This window comes from Homarus americanus, unplaced genomic scaffold, assembly GCF_018991925.1.
Source record: "Homarus americanus isolate GMGI-L3 unplaced genomic scaffold, GMGI_Hamer_2.0 scaffold58074, whole genome shotgun sequence".
Lineage (NCBI taxonomy): Eukaryota > Metazoa > Arthropoda > Malacostraca > Decapoda > Nephropidae > Homarus > Homarus americanus.
The window spans coordinates 2,562,685-2,580,961 of record NW_024729094.1 but is presented as its reverse complement, the minus strand read 5'-3'; the positions used below and the strand labels follow the sequence as shown (position 1 = coordinate 2,580,961).

Below are 18,277 nucleotides of genomic sequence, written 5' to 3'. Positions count from 1 at the left end.
TTAGTCTTTCTGTACATGAACAATCACTGAAAGTTGTGTGGAGAAAAGTGAACTATATTATTTCCACGCTAACCTGGCCCATAAGCCACACCCCTCTTCTATACCAATAGCTGATTGGTTTATAGAAAATTCAAACTAAATTTGTTCACAATTATTGGTGAACAGGTCTGTTATTATCTAAAATAATGTTAAATATCTGGACTGTCAAAATACAAATGATTCCAAGGCATTAGCACTAAAGAGAGGATGTTTGAAAATTAAAAATACAGCTCCTCCCCGACTTACGACGGGGTTAGGGACCCAAATCCAGGTCGTAAGTCGAAAATGCTTAAATAATACATAGAAAATCTAAAATGGGTGTCTCTTTTTCTTATCAGCACCACAAAACTCACTTTTAAGCTTGCCAGCCATTTTAAAGTGAATTACAAACGGAAATTTTGTCTGTAATGACGTTGGGACTCGAAAATACGTAATTTGACAAAATTTTGGTACGACTGAGGCAGGTTGTAAGTGCGGGTGGTCGTAAGTCGAGGAGTACCTGTATACAGCTCCTCCCCGACTTACGACCTACTCGACTTACGACCACCCGCATTTACAACCTGGACATACGACCGCCTCAGTCGTACCAAAATTTTGTCAAATTACGTATTTTCGAGTCCCGACGTTAGTGATTACGCTGTGTACTGAAAAAATTTTCGTTTGTAATTCCCTTTAAAATGGCTGGCAAGCTTAAAAATGAGAGTTTTGTGGTGCTGATAAGAAAAAGAGACACCCATTTTAGATTTTCTATGTATTATTTAAGCATTTTTGACTTACGACCAATTCGACTTACGACCTGGATTTGGGTCCCTAACCCTGTCGTAAGTCGGGGATTGCCTGTATATCATAAAAGGTTGATATAAATACGCACTTATATACGAGCATTCTGGGGGGAGGTAGAACCAATCAGCAATTTGTAGCTATAGACGAGGGGCGTGGCTTACTGGCTAGGTTAATGTAGAAGGGGTATAGTGAATGGTATCCTTACTCACCATGTTTTTAGTGCAGAAGAGAACACACTGTATGTGACAGTTGAACAGTTTTAGTGCAGGAGTTTGTCTTTTAAGAAACACTTTAATCCCATGTGTGAGCCAAAAGTCGGGGTCAGTGAGCCAATGTTGTTGACGTTGTTTGTTGTTGTGCCAGAGGAGGACTGGGAGAAGGAGCTCCGTGAAGAACTTGGAGAGGAGCTGGGCGAGTACGAGGTGGTGGGTGGAGCTGGAAAGGACAACGAAAAGTGGGAAGAAGAGATTCAAAATATGATCGACGACGAAGACTCTGGAGATCTCCGATAATTATTAACCTAAATTGCAGAGATCCAATGTTTATATATTCAGATACAGTACTTAGACTCTTTAGGAATAAGGTAATATTTGGGTCATAACTGAAACAACAGAGATGTATGACTAGCTGTTTAAAATCAAAGGCTATTCATGTTTTATACCAGTGATTAAGAAGTTAAATATGTCTTATGTGAATTAAGATGTAAATATGAAAACAGCATCCCACAGTTGAAAGAAGTAAGACTGGGTCAAGTTATCAGTTATGAATACGACATTTACTTAACAATTAAAAGTATATTGTGATTGTTACTGAAGCATTTATCTTTTACACTTAACAGTAAGAGTGATTGCCTTGTATGGTTAAAGGATGAAAATATTTATTGTACTCTGTAATTGTGATCAGTCCTAAATTCCTTTGAGGCTAATGATGGGAAATTCTAAGAATAATGTTTAACAATTGCCATTCTCGTCATCTTCCACTTAATAATACCCAGCATATATGCAGATAAAATAAGAAACAAGAGTGTATAATTGGATACGGCCTCTTTAGCTTTAGACCTTTGTTCTGTAAAGCTCATTTTCTTATGTTAAAAACAGAAAATGATCCTAACAGATATAAGTCATGTAACATTAGTATCAGTTTACATTCCTAGTACCTCCATCCTCTCATTGGTTTGATACAAGGCCGCACTACCCACACTCCATGAATAAGACATTTGAAGTCAAGGTATTGTTGCCTTGTGAAAACTGGACCTAAAAATCAATGAGACGAATGGAGCTCAAGGACAGATGAACACATTTAGTGGAACACCAGACCTGGAGGATGAACAACAATATTGTTGTTGATGAATTTTTTATGAAATAAAAGACTGATCAAATATAAACAAGTTAATAAAGAAGGTTATGATAATCTGCACTGACAAATTTGTCAAATTGATAAATGAAAGCATAAAAAATATTTCGGTGTGTGCTTCGGTGATTTGAAAGACATTTTTGTTAGTTGAGAAGCTGTCAGTGTGAAGAAGTTACCAGGAGGTAAATATGTATCTCAGCCCATACAGTACACCTCCACATTCACACTTCAGGAATATTACGTCCACTCTGTACTACCTGAAGGTGTACTGCAACCAAACTCATTTGTAGTTGGGAATCAGTAGAATGATTTTAATTTTATTGCTTGGTAAATTAATTGTCTTTCATTGCAATAATAAAAACAAGTCTCTGCTTCCATCATCCATAAACAAAAATTGTTCTCACACTTAATAATTTTATCAAGATTTGTAATTATGTGCCTTATGCATTGGAGTAGGAGCTTCAGTTTCCAATTTTTGTAAGAGGATAACTGAACTTGATTCCAGCTCTACATAGGGCTCGTAATGGCTGATCTAGTCACAACATGATGTGCACGTTAAGCACTAAGTAAACAGTGGCGGGCTACCTTGACGCTACCGCTCTTAACGGTGTCAACATGTGATGTGACCTAGTGATTTAATGCTTACATTTGGATATTATTAATGATATGGATTTTAGAAGCTTTCATCCATCGGCTTCTATAAGACATATTTGACTCTACAGTTCAGTGGCAGTCAACAAAAATAAACATAATCAGTGATACTGCAAGAAATCACAGGTAGCTGTCACATTTTACTGTGCTTAATTATGCAAGAAAGTAGTTCTCTTTTGCTGTTTTTTACTATGTGTTTATTTCAATTTAGGAGACTCATACACTGGATGACATTTTTATGACCATTGTTACATGACAGTGTGTTTTCAGAAGTTTTGAGAACTAAAGCAGTTATTTCTAAACAAACTTTTGCACAGTGTAAATGAGCACATCAGATCCTCAGATCTCATGCAGCCCACTTTATGGGCCCATATTCTCAAAGAAGTGTTGACTAAAATTCTTCCTGTAATTAGAGACAAGAGAAAGCAACTACCGTACTTTCAGTTGAGTCTCAGTCTAGTTATGATCCCATTTTGGACATTGTATAAGACGTGTAGTTCAGGTGAGATTGTACGATACTTTCTTACGTCTCCAGTTATGAGGAAAATTTAATGAACACAGTTTTAAGAATGTCGCCCCAGGATGGTAATCAGCAAGAAGTGGAGAATTACTGACACCAACAACATCAAGAGGCCAGTGTGCTGTGGACAGACTCTAAGTAACACCTTGCATTGCTTTACACAGCTTTATGTGGGAAAATATTGATAAATAATATATACAGTACGTATGTCATTTTGATTTGGCAGAAAAAAATATTTATTGAGTTTGTATAAGAAATACAGTACTGTACTGTATACTTATTTTATGGTTTGTAATATATTTAGTTTGAATGAATGCTTAAATATCTTATAAATAACTGTAGTTATTATTTAAGTAATGCTGATGTAGCTCCTCCTTATGATTGATCTTTTTCTCTGATCTTCAGGATTTTATTAGTTGTAATGGAAAGTATCACATAATATGATAGTGATAAGTTCTTGCAATATTTTTAATAGGGTTTATTTACTTTTATATTTATCAAGTTTATGTTAGGGATAGTAACACTCCATAAGTGCATATTACTGGTGTTGAATTAAAACTCTTTACTCACAATCTTCATGATAAACTATCTAGAAAAATCTTCACAGCTCTCCTTCAGGATGTGTGATGTAAAAGTTGTATGAAAGAGTGAGTCATAATTCCATTTTGTGAGTGATGGAACCAACAACAACAACAGCAGCATCATAAGGTGGACTTGAATGTCCTGTATTTTAACACTGGACCAATGGTCATTTTTAAGGGTCTCAGGCCAGTAGGCAGCAAACAATCATTAAAGTACCTCTTAAGTTGTCTGTAGGCTTATGCTTGAACTGAAACGAGACGCTTCCTTGGGATAACTTGGGCACAGACGACTTTGAATTATGTACGATTGTAAACAAACCGCCTGGACACTGGGCCCTTCTTCAGCTTCTTCATAAATTGTTGGCCATAAAGCTTTATACTGTATGATAGTGATCAGCCTCAGTGGTTCTCTGCCTCTATATTTCTGGAGTATATGTTATTACCTCATTAGGATTAATGTTTATTTTGTGAAAAAGTGATGCCGGTAAAATTTTACTGCAGCTACAGTTATTTAAAGTTGTTGTAAAGCTACAGCTGTATTTTATCCTAGTTTTATATATATACAGGTATATATATATATATATATATATATATATATATATATATATATATATATATATATATATATATATATATATATATATATATATATATATATATATATATATATATATATACACTATAATATAATATATACAGTTATTACTCTGCAGAAATGATGTATTTTCAGTGTAAAAAAATGGAATCCATGAAATGTTCATAGAAATATTAATGTCACTGTTAATGTTTGAGAATATAAGAAAACACTTTAAAAACCCATAAGACCCCATCAAGATGTGAAGAAGCTGAGAGTGACCACACCTCCCCTGGCACACTGCACCATCTTCCTGCACTGTGACAGTATGGAAGGTGCCTCAACATGTAGCTAGACGGATGTTGTGTGATGGTTTGTTTGTATGTATGTTTGTTCATTGTTTGGCAGCTGTCCTCTGCCATGTGATGTAGAAATGTTGTCCCTTACTATGTTATACTATGGTACCTGTGCCCAGTAAAATGGATTAACTACATAGTGCTTTTATTGCCCTTAGTAATTTTAACTTTACTTGCTTATCCTTCAAGAAAGTCCACTCTCCTTACTCAAAAACTATGTGACATTCAGTACTGCTGTGTATTATTGCCTTAATCTCCTCCATCAACCTGGCCAAATAAGTCTCCTTACATTCTTGTACAGCCTCTTCCACTTCCAACTGTGGTGTGAACCCCAGGAGTATCAACTCTTGAATCCGAATTTTTAATAATAATAATAATAATAATAATAATAATAATAATAATAGTGATATCTCCATTAACCGGAACAATTGGTGCAGAGCACTTCTAGGTACAGTGAGTTCTGCTATAACTCGTGTTTTGATAACACGAATTTGCTCTAACGCGATTTATGAATTAGGAACGATATTTGTATGACGCGAACGCTTGTTTGCTATAACGCGATTTTTGCTTACTATTTCTCCAATTTTGTGGTATTAACTGTGAATATGGTAAAGAAGAATATCTCCAAGAAGCGTTCTGGTGATAGAATTCCCGGTGATTATCGTAAAAGAAAGGATATAACACTTGAAGAGAAGCTCGATGTTATCAACCTCAAAATCACCCTTCTCCCTCATCAAGTTACATTCATATTTTTTCAAGGTAAAGTGTTACATTTACTGTATGATTTCATTATTAGATATGAATGTAACATTTATTTAGACTGTGCTATCCTTTGTGTTAGGCTAACTACTAAATTTTTTCGATTTCGAGTAATCTGCACCTTACCCTATTTTCTCCATAAGCCCTGTTATTTCTATTACGCGATTTTCTATAACACGATATTTTACAAGAACACAATTATCGCGTTATAGCAGAACTACCTGTAATGGGACGACTCTCTTAAAGCCGGAAAAAATCCCTCATCCCCGGAGTTTTCCAGAATTTTCCAGGTACCGGAAAAGTTTTCTGAATTTCCAGAAAATGCATCTGATTTTCATCTCTCAAACCTGGAAAAAAAAACCCATCCCCGGAATTTTCTGGGTATCGGGAAAATTTTCTTGTAATTTTCCGAGAAAATTTCAATTCCGGCTATCGGAGAGTTCTGGGTTTGAGGAATTCTGGCTAATGGAGATAGTAATAATTAACGATTTATTGAAAATGTATGACAGCCGGGAGGCTGAAAATATGCAGTTACATAATTGGGAAATGGGTCACTTGATTGACAAATAATATACAAGTTACATATATGATACAAATATGATATATAATAGTTAGGTGGGGAGAGGTTATGCTACACAGCATTTCAGCATAGTAACAGTGCAAAAAGGTAAGAATGACGGAGTGAACACACTGGTTGATTACGAGTTGTTGATAATTTTTACAATGGTTGGGACTGAGCTGTTCTTTTAGCGATCAGTACATGCTCGTATGGGCTGGATGCGGTTGTGGTGTCGAACAGCAATTCACGGACGAGGGATTTTGGGTGGAAGTAGGAGCTGGTGTCGAGGATGGTGCAGAAGCTTCTCACCAAATTTGCAGATGAGGTCGTGGTGATGTTCAGAGAGAGCCGAGAGGGTCAGCGTGTTGAGCGCTTCTTGATATGTGGAGTAGGAAGAGGAGAAAATAATCTTGCATGCCCCTTTTTGCACTTTTCCTAGGTGTTTACATTGTGTGGCATTTAGGGAGAAAGACCAGGCAGGGGAGGCATAGGTGAGCTTGGGAAGTATGAATGTTGAGTAAACACTGAGGAGCTCGGGTGCAGGAATTCTGAGGGACTTGAGTGTGGGAGGGAGGGAGGGAGGGAGGGAGGCCAGAGGAGGACAGGAACTGATGTGTGAGTGGGTGGCAGGTAATACAGGGGTTGAGGAGGGTCAGAGTGTAGGGAGGCTAGAGGGGTGGGAGTGAGTTATGCAGTTACCTGCTCACTTACAACGCAGTAGGTAGTAGGCAGCTATCAAACAGGGAGGTACTACTGCTTGGGAAGATATTGGAAGCATAATGTGTTGTCTTATGGTAGACCCGGCTGCCATATGGCATCACAAAAATTGTGACCAAGTCCCAGGTTGCTGATCTGTCTTTCTGCTTCATTTACACACAATTGCAGGGTCTCAATTGTTTCTCTTAATTTTGACAACACAACATACATATATCATTTCTCACTATTGATATTTTTTTTATGGCTCTGTTATTACAAGGGGTATTATTTTTATTTTTATTTATAATTTTTATAATTTTTTATTATTATTATTTTCTTTTATAATAATTGTTATTTATTTTTAAATATTTGTATTACTTTTATTATTACAGGTTGACAACCCTTTATCCGAAATTTCGAAAACCGAAAAGCTCTGAAAACCGAAAGTTTTTTTGTGGGGCTATATATATATATATATATACATATATATATATATATATATATATATATATATATATATATATATATATATATATATATATATATATATATATATATATATATATATATATATATATATATATATATATATATATATATATATATATATATATATATATATATATACAGTAGTACCCGCTTAACGCGTCAATTGAACCCACAGGGTACCGCGTTAAATGAAAACCGCTAAGTGAAAACCGCTTAAGTGAACAACAGAACATATGGGATTAATTCCAATAGAGACTGGCCCGACCCCCAAACTCCACTTTTTGACGACACACAACTATGTTGTAGTAAAAATTTTATCTTAACTTTATGATGGTATGCACACACAATTAATAATTAAGAGAAATATCAATAATATTAGGTTTTTTAACACTTGCATTAGTAGAAAAGATGGCTGGGCACACGGGGATGGGGGGTTGGTTCCGAGGCAGAGGGCAGATTATTGGCCCTCGCCTGTATCACTTGTATCAATTGTATCACTATCCACCACAGAGGCTTGCAGGGCCTATTTGTCAAACCCCTCAAAGGCCATATAAGTCCATATCCTCACTATAATTATCACTATCACTGACTTGGGCCGGCTGTGGTGGGTGGCGGGTGAAGAACTTGGTAATGTTTTGATGACTGGGCGACCTTGTGCGCATCGTGCCCGCGCCGCTTCCCGCGTATATGATGAAAAATTCCGCTTTAAGTGAAAGTTCAGCTCTGGCGAGGCACCGCGTATATGATAAAACGCGTTAAGTGAAACCGCGTTAGGCGGGGTAATACTGTATATATATATATATATATATATATATATATATATATATATATATATATATATATATATATATATATATATATATATATATATATATATATATATATATATATATATATATATAATATATATAATATAATATAATATAATATAATATATATATATATATAATATAATATATATATATATATATATATATATATATATATATATATATATATATATATATATATATATATATATATATATATATATATATAATATAATATAATATAATATAATATAATATAATATAATATACAGTATATAAAACAGGGATTAGCCCACCCGGACATATATCACTGATCCACATCAGGGCTTGGGGGTCGAAAATGTAATAGTAATAATAATTATTCATAGTAAATAAAATTTTTAATAAAAATACACCAAAATAAAATAATATAACATTAATAGTAATAATAGTAATAAAATCAATAAAAATAACAATAATACAGGAGTACTGTAATAATAAAATAATAATAATAATAATAATAAAGAAATACAAGAATGAAAAAAAGATCAAGTGAGAAACATGACCTAGACCTATGAATAATTATTATTATTATTATTATTATTATTATTATTATTATTATTATTATTATTATTATTATTATTATTATTATAATAATACAGAGTAATAATATTTTCGCCCCCCCAGGTCCCGATATGGGTCAGTGATCTATGCCTGGGTGGGCTAATACACATAAAAAAAAAACATTCTGAAAACCGAAAAATTACAAAATCCGAAATGCCTCTGGCCCCAAGGATTTCGGATAAGGGATTGTCGACCTGTATTGTTATAATTTCTTTTATTATAATTGTTGTTTTTTTTTATATTTTTATTAACTTTATTACTATTATTATTATTATTATTATTATTATTATTATTATTATTATTATTTTTTTTTTTATTATTATCATCATCATAATTATTATTATTTTATTATATTTTCGCCCCCCCCCTTCCCCCCCAGGCCTTGATGTGCGTCATTAAAAATGTGCTCGGGTGGGCTAATGCCCGTAAAAAAAAATAAAAATTACGTACGATAAAACACAAATTATTAGTAGTGTGTGTTACAGCACATTAGGGTAGTATTCCCAGCTTGTGCTGCAGGTCTGAACCATTCTATGCATATATACTGTCCAGAATTTAAAAATTAATAGGCCACTGTGATAACAAACCAATCCCCCTCCTCAAGTTGCACACACAAACATTGGTCATGCTGTATCCCTCTATGTCCTTCCCTCCTCCTGTTGAACCTAAACAACTGTCATTTAGTCCAGGGGTGATAGGGGGATGGGCTGGGCCCTGTACATATGGTGTCCATTTATGACAGTTGCATTTATGGAATAACGGATGCATGCCTAGTAAGTTGTCAAACACTATTACAGGTTGTACCTCTCTAGTCCGGCATTCTGTGGTCCGGAAACTCCCGTGGTCCGGAACGATTTTAGTTTGTCCAATAGGTAGATAGGCAGCTTTTTTTTTTCTTTTTCTTTTTTTACTTATCTGAATTATTATTATTATTACAGGAGTATTAAATTTTTGCCCCTCAGGCTCCAATGTGGGTCAGTGACCTATGCCCGGGTGGGCTAATCCTCGTAAAAAAAACAACAACAAAGCCGCGGGAAATTAAGGTTTGTTTACATCCGGCAGTTCGGCTGCTCTCTCTCTCTCTCTCTCTGCTTGTCTATACAGAGTACAACATTTAACCCTTCAATATATATGAGCAGTAAATAAGTGTTGCTTTCATATTCTTATGTAGAGTAATGACGATATGTTTTCACATGTGCGCACTTACATATGCGCAGTCTCACTTTTTTTTTACCATTAATGGTTAGCTACTTATATTGTTCCATTTATTAACATTAAATAACATTACAGGTACTTCAAACAACCATATAATTTTTTTACATTCATTTTACTACAGCTAAAATCAGGGTCTTATTTTCTTCAGTTTTATATGTAGAACCAATCAGTCACTGGTTTTGTAAGCTTTAACATAAACAATGCCGGCAGCCGTCTCGTCTCCTCTAATATTCCACGTATTATTAATAAATTGTATTGTTAATTTTGCACACAAACATTAATTCAATAAAAAACTAATTCAGAAACATTAATTAAAATATATATATGAACAGTAAATAAGTGTTGCTTTCATATTCTTATGTAAAGTAATGACGATATGTTTTCACGTGTGCGCATGCGCACTTACATACGCGACCTCTCTTTTTTCTTTACCATTATCGTTAGCAACTTCTATTGTTCCATTTATTAACATTAAATAACATTACTTAAAACAACCATATTAATTTTACTACAGCTACAACCAAGGTCTTATTTTCTTCAGTTTTATATGTAGAGCCAGTCAGTCACTGGTTTTGTAATCAACGAAAACAATGCTGTGTCATTTCCTTGTGTGTTTTAATATTCTACGTATTATTAATGAATTGTATTGCTCATTTTGCACACATAAACATTAATTAAATAAAAAAGACATTCAGTAATAAACAATAATGAATCTTTTGTACATAAGAGAAATGACGCTGTTTACACGATTATGCACGTCGTCTGCACGTTGGCGGGCCGTTCAAACCCGTCGAAATTCAAGTTTCCGCCGTCAAAATTTTTATTTATTTATTTTTTTGTGTGTTCCAATAAAATACGTTAAGAATTAAAAACTCGCGAAATTTGAGAAGCTACTATACGAAATTTAACCCTTCAATATGTCTTCAAAGAGACCATGATGCAGAGAAAGTGGTGCTAGTGCTTCCAAGCATAAGCACAAGTCACTATCTATCCAGGAAAAGGGTGAATTTCCATGGTCCGTCACCGGTCAGGTCCCGAGGTTGCCGGACTAGAGGGGTACAACCTGTATTTTGGATAACAATACCATGCAAATAATACATCTGTGTGTAGGAGTTTCACCTGTATTTCGTGTTTTTTTAGTTGCAATACAGATTACTATCTATCTGTTGTCTACTGGATGGCGAGGTGAGGTGACCTTGGGAGAAGGGGGTAGAGCGGGTGTCTGTGCCAGGCACAGTTTAGGGCACAGGGGCATTGTATTTAGTAAGCAATCCTCATTATGTGAATGCTGATACTTTATAATTTCTGGTGTTTGCTTAAGTTGGGAAACTCCAATAACACGTCATTGTCCACTTTATTATGTGGACATATAACACTGCTTGTTAACTTTCGTCAATACCTGATGCATGACGATGTGTGCCATTGTTTGGGGAGAAACGTTATTTGTATGAGTTTGTTATATGTTAGAATACAATATTATATCATCTGATAGATTAAATGATATAAGGGTATTGATAAGAGATTATCCAATAGCATCGCACAAGTGATATATGATAAAACGGTAAAAGGGTGGAAAAAAAATCTGCTGCCCACACTATGGACATTGTCTCAGATTTTGAGGCATTGTATTAAAATGTGAATAGGTGGGTATAATGATGTACGGTAGATTCCATATTTTATGTCTAAGCCCAACCGGCAACCTAATGTGGGTTAAGAACGGGTTCTGTTCTTGAGGGCGTCCTTAAGTCGGAAATCTACATAAGTCGGAACACATGCTATATGCATACTGTACTTACAGAAATTTTTTTAAAATTGCACTATATCATAGCCTTAGTCCTTATATACATCTTAAGTCACTTAATTTAAGAGAAAAGAAGAAATAGAATGACGAAATACAGTAAATGAAAGTAAAAAATAAGTCCAAGTAAATAAATACTGTAAATTTAAAGTTTAACCTCGTTTGTATTGGCGGGCATTCATTAGTCAAACGTTCTTGAGTCAGGGACCCCCCTGTACAAAGTTTTAAATATGTATGAATGACAAATGATTGGCTCTGAGGTTGTTACCTATGTAACCACCACCACCACAATTATACATTGCACAATGATATTGTGTGATCACCCTGACAGAGCCTTGTGAGATACACAGCAAGTTTGATTTTATTAAAAAAAAAAAGTGTCCGTATAACTCTGAAGATGTGAGTGTTGGTAAACACAAACATAAGGTCAATGGAACATTTAGTCATGCCCCAGGGTGGGACAACAGTTGAGAAAAGGAATGTGCATGTTGCCATAGTAACGTTCTTATTAGTGTCAGTGGTAGCTTGACCCAAATAACGTTATATTACGGCAGATTAGCTGACCTTTGGATAAGACGAGGCCCAAATTTCAATTTCAATTTCATGGTTTTAGCTCATATCTGTGATATAAGATGATTCACCAAACCACCTGTGGTAAAGTTTAGGTCAATGATCACCAACCCACCAATACAGATATGTTTAATGTATTAAATACTTTGAATGTTTTATGTATTACCAGTAAATCATATGAATTATGTTATCAGAGAGGCATATAATAAGGACACTGACGACGAAGTCGAGGCTGAAGCCGACGTACCAGGTTCAGACTCGAACCCCAATGACGACAACGTAAACAATGAGACTCAGGATGTGTATGGCTCGCTCTTTGCTTCAGACGATGAAGCTGGTGAATGTGATGGATTTAAAAAAATTTATTTTATTTATTTTTACAATGTTTTCATTGGTTTAACACCATATTGGTAAATGGATTTTATTGAGAAATAAAAATTGTAAACACGACAACAGCTGTTTCAAGAGTAACAACCCCAGCTACTTTCGCTGACCCATATCATTAGGTAATTTGTGCAAAATTTTGAAGTCACTTTTTGTATTTTGGATTTTGGGTATTACAGTACAGTATTACCCCGCCTAACGCGGTTTCACTTAGCGCGTTTTACCATATACGCGATGCCTTGCCAGAGCTGAACTTTCACTTAGCACGGGTTTTTTTCCACATATAAGCGGTGAGTGTCCGGCTCGAGAGCTATTTTTAGATTCGCCCCACCCCCCACCCGCCACCCTGCCTGTTTTAGCTCATAAAATTCATACAAATTACCCAGCCAGAATATAATTTACATTGCTGGAATTCTTACAAATTGTAAGAATTTGAATATAAACATCATAGATTTTGCATTAGACATACAAATTTTAGATATAAAGTTTATTCTGAGTAAATATGTTATTTTTTGTGCAAAATATATGACATTTGTATTCAAAATATTCCTGGGCTTTCAAGGAATCCAGCAATGTCAATTATATTATCCTAACTTTAGTTTGAGGTATTATTTAATACTAAATGTTAAAAACTCTTGAAGGGAGGATTGGTGGGGGGTGGGGGGGGAGGGTTGGGACTGACCACACGGTTGGAAGAGGGGGGGGGAGGCAAGGTGGGATACTTTGATTGACAGATAGTGTCACGAAGAATATTATTTTTTTTTATTAACTGAAGATATTTGTTTTAGCTCATAAAATTCATACAAATTACCCGGCCAGAATATAATTTACATTGCTGGAATTCTTACAATTTGGTGATCATTTTGAATATAAACATCATAGATTTTGCATTAGACATACAAATTTTAGATGTAAAGTTTATTCTGAGTAAATATGTTATCTTTTGTGCAAAATATATGACATTTGTATTCAAAATATTCCTGGTCTTACAAGGAATCCAGCAATGTCAATTATATTATCCTAACTTTAGTTTGAGGAATTATTTATTACTATACCTGGTTTCCCCCCCAAAATTTTCGGAGGGAAGAGCCAGCAGTGTACTGTGAGAAGAGGGGGAGGGAGTCGAGTCCATTATTTGAATGGACATTAACTTGGCGACTGTATTTCTCTATTTCTCTTAAGTATTAATTGTGTGCATGTACCATCATAAAATTAAGATGTTATTTTTACTAGAACATAGGTATTGTGTTGGAAAAAGTGGAGTTTGGGGATGGGCCAGTTTCTATTGGAATTAATCCCATATGTTCTGTTGTTCACTTAACGTGGTTTTCACTTAACACGGTACCCTCTGGGTTTTATTGACCGCGTTAAGTGGGGTACAACTATTATCATTTCGGTCATCCAGCAAATTTGAGGATTTTAAGTTACCACTGTCTGAGAGAGGTTAGGTTAGGTTAGGTTAAAAGTGTGTTTTTCCAATAGTTTTTCATGTGTTTTGATTGATTCTGACCTACTTCCAAATAGGTGGATGACCAAAACTATAATTTTACTGAATTTTGTATCTGGACCATAAGATGCCCCCTTTTTTTTTGTTTTTTATGATTCAAGTGATGTCTTATCCGCCAAAATATATGGTAGGAAATATATAAATGCATAGTTTGAGGAGACTTGGTTATACGGTAGAAAACTATTTAATGATCATAAACAAGAGGTCGAATTATCATGTGGGGAGGGGGAAGGTGGATAGGTGATGGTAGTGGGAGCTAACCCCTTCCCTGTGGGGTAGGAGGATGATGGTCACGTGAGGAGTTTTGGCTGCCCACTGCAATTCCTGGCATGATATATTAGGATGCATGGATTTGCATATACAGTACCTGTATCAAAAGTCCACTTGCTTGCAGAAAAAGTTGAGATACTGTAGTTTACTAATTTGTTTCAACGAAATGTCAAGCACTTCGATCTAAACAAGATCAAAGACCTATGGGGAAACATAGTCAACTCTTGGGAACTGGGTCAGGAATGCATCTCCCAACAACTGCTTTGGCACACTATGGCTGAGTTTGAGCTCTTCCGGAGGAACCAACAAATTATAGTTAGCCACGTGACATATATGTCCAACAGATCACAAGATGTAATGAGTCATGAGATGGCTCATGATTGATTGGTGGAAAACCATCGCTGGCTGTTAGGGGCGCCATCTATGACAGGTGATGTCTACCCTAACTCTGGAATCAACGTCAGTTCTACACTCACCATCATCGGCTACTTGTTCTCCCTGTCTACTCTGTCATGGAGTGAGCCGCTGTTACCTGTACACCACGGAATCGGAATCTGCTGGCCATCTAGTTGTAACGTGTATACAGCTGAGTACATTATTTTTCACCATTTTATATGTGTTTTGTGTTGATTTTGTTTTAAGAATATTATATAAAAATCACTTGCATATTTTTAACGTTCTACTATTTATACTGTGTTGGGTGTTGTCATGTCAACCATGAGTGTGGTATTAAATATTCAATTAAGCAAAGTAATGTTATAATAACTAAACCCACAGTAAAACTTAATTAAAAAATCACAATACAAACAGATTGTCATTTGTTACGTAATTGGGCATGAGTATTACAAGGTATTATAACTAAATAATTTCACTCAAAGCACCCCCAAGACACACACAGGTCAAGAAATCATTTAAATTTTGAGATTAAAATAAAAATAAAAGTTAAAGTAAAATAACTTAAGACATTTGCCTTCTTAATTTCTCAGTTTCCATAATATATGGGTTGCCTGTCCTAGGAGCTAATTGTTCACTTAATGTTTATATTGAGTTTCACCTTGTTTCATACTACATAATTATTTTGGTATTACTGTTTCAACTCTTAAATAAAACTTGACGTTACATGACAACAGTACAGGTCAGTATATAGTGGGTATTATGTAATATTTTTGGCTGTGTTCGTAGCCCAAGTTATATTTATCTGCTAACACTTTTCTGATTGTTTACAGTGTATTGACTTAATATGGTTGTTTACATAGTGTTAAGCCTCCTGTAAATGCACTTGGATTCGGAGGTAGTGAGTGATCTGGCCAGTCATTTAAGTTGATAAATCACTAATGCAGTTGTAGTGTTCATATTCAAAACAGGGTAATACTTGTAAGAGCCAAGTAAACTAATTCAAATGTGGTTGTAGTCATGAATGTTTACATTGAGTAAGAGTTATTGAATGTGACACTGTCAAAGACTTCAGGCCACCTGGCTTATTGTATCATGAACTTTGTAATTACTACATTGAATAGGGGGTTGCTTGGGGACATTCTTGCTGTTTATCCCAAATTTGCTTGCCCACACTGATTAGTCTTCAATTAGAATATGAGGTCCATTGTATATGAACCGCTGTCTTGCATGGCAGTGAACAGTGACATCACCCACATGACCCTACCTATATATACTGCTAATGAATATCATGCATTTCATTGTGTACAAACCTCTGTCCTGCATGGCAGTGAACAGTGACATTACCCACATGACTCTGACCTATATATACTGCTAATGAATATATGTAGTTCCTTGTGTACAAACCTCTGTCCTGCATGGCAGTGAACAGTGATATCACCCACATGAATCTGACCTATGTATATATATGTAAGCATGTACATACATACATACATACATACAGATTAAAAGAAGTACAGATATTTGTCCAAGGATTAATCTCAAGTGAGTGTCTTCCTGAAGAAGCTGTTAGACTCATTACTAGTCCTTGGGACAAAAGAAAATGTGGTAGGTTCTCCTTTTCAACTGGACACAACGGAGATAGTGAGTGTGAAAGCTAAAACCTTAGTTGACCTTGAAAGAGAGAAATTTTTATTTGAATGAGATAAGTTTGAGAAGGAGCTAATTGAAAGAGAAAAGGAAAGAAAAAGGGAGAGAATTGAAAGAAAAAAGGAGAGAGAACATGAATTGAAAGTAATTGAAATCCAAAGCCAAGCCAAAATAGAAATTCAAACTCACTTTGATTGGTCCATTAATGTGAATTTAGTACCTAATTTTATGAATGAGACCCTGCATCTGTAATGCGTTTGTTTGAGCATATAGCTCTCCACTATAAGTGGCCCAAGGATGAGTGGATTTGGCTACTTCAGAATAAGCTCACTGGGAAAGCAGCACAAGTCTTTGATAGTCTAGAGCAGCGATTTTCAACCAATGTGCCGCAGCACATTAGTGTGCCGCAAAGCATCCGTAGGTGTGCTGCGGGAGTTTAAATAACATTTGGATAGCATTTAAAAAAATAGCATTTGGATACGTTTTGACATTACTGGTACTTTTATGGAGCGCATTAAACTCCTTTTTTTCAATGATGCAATAAATAAACAACTGTGTTGTTCATTAAAAGCCCAAATGACAGTTTTAAATTCTCTCCTTAATTCCGTAGTGTAGATCCGCCGATCAAATCTATCCAAAAATACTGATGGTGTGCCTCGACCATTTTAGTGCCTGGCTCACTGTGCTGTGAGATGAAAAAGGTTGAAAATCACTGGTTTAGAGGGTTATTCCAATTTCGAATTTTTCAAAGACAGTATCGTAAATGCTTATGCTATAACTCCAGAATCATACCGTCAAACTTTCCTAAATTACCTTAAGCCTTCTAACATGACATACGTTCAATTTGCTACTGAGGAATTATGTAGTTTTCAAATGTGACTTAAAACAACTCAAACTGGCACTTTTGAGGACCTTGTCAATCTAATGGTCTGTGAGGAATTCAAAAGACGAATTCCCTTCAATATCATGGCTGATTTAGAAGACGGGTGAAAAAGATTTGATGAAGCAAGCTCAGTTGGCCGATAGATACGCTTTAGTGCACAGGTTTAAGGGGGAGAATAAGATGCCGAATATTGTTAAGTCACCCTCAGGAAAAAACCTTGGGACTAAAAGTGATATGTCGAATCTTACAGTTAATGCTAGCAAACCTGTGACTTGTTCATACTGTCGTAAAGACGGTTACCGTGTACCTCGTTGTTGGGATCCAGGATGTAAAAATTCAATACACTAAAGTCCTGGCTTAACGTCGGGGATACATTCCTAAAAATGCGACGGTAAACAAAACAAAGTTAAGCAGTTCAATTTTCCCCATAATAAATAAATAAAATATGGGAGTTACGTTCCTGAGCATCCCCTTGCTCCGTGAAATACATTACATACACAAGAAAGTCATTGCCATTTCTATAGAAAATAGTGCATACATATACAACTACTAAGTTTGTATTGGTACTCACTGATGGGCGGAGGTGGTAGAGCGAGTGTGTGGAGGGTAGTGAAGCAGAGGAGGGGGGATGGCTGGAGAGGAGTATGGCAGGAGCAGTGGAGGAGGCATGGGAGCGGAGGAGTGGGGGGTTGGTGAGTCACTGAGATTGCTCCGAGCCGTAGAAAGTAGTCTGTGATGACGCAAAACGATGTAGTATCGGATCACCGGGACGTTAAAAAAAATTTTTTGTGTCTAAAGTTTAGCGATGTACGTAGTACTGAAACAACGTTAAGTG

The 18,277-nt window shown here is 35.6% G+C and overlaps 1 protein-coding gene across 3 annotated transcripts in view; it reads left to right on the top strand.

Annotated features, from left to right (window-relative positions):
- The window catches only part of LOC121866311 (synapse-associated protein 1-like), an 89,480-nt gene extending 73,282 nt beyond the window's left edge, over positions 1 to 16,198 (top strand). For 2 of the 3 annotated variants that reach the window (XM_042365931.1, XM_042365928.1), the window contains exon 5: positions 1,186 to 4,992. In XM_042365931.1, coding sequence (XP_042221865.1) covers positions 1,186 to 1,334 — 149 coding nt within the window. In that variant the 3' untranslated portion in view covers positions 1,335 to 4,992. Of the gene's footprint in view, positions 1 to 1,185; positions 4,993 to 14,860 lie in introns of those variants that run through there. The other variant, XM_042365930.1, reaches the window with a different exon arrangement.
- The last annotated feature ends 2,079 nt before the right edge of the window (positions 16,199 to 18,277 follow it).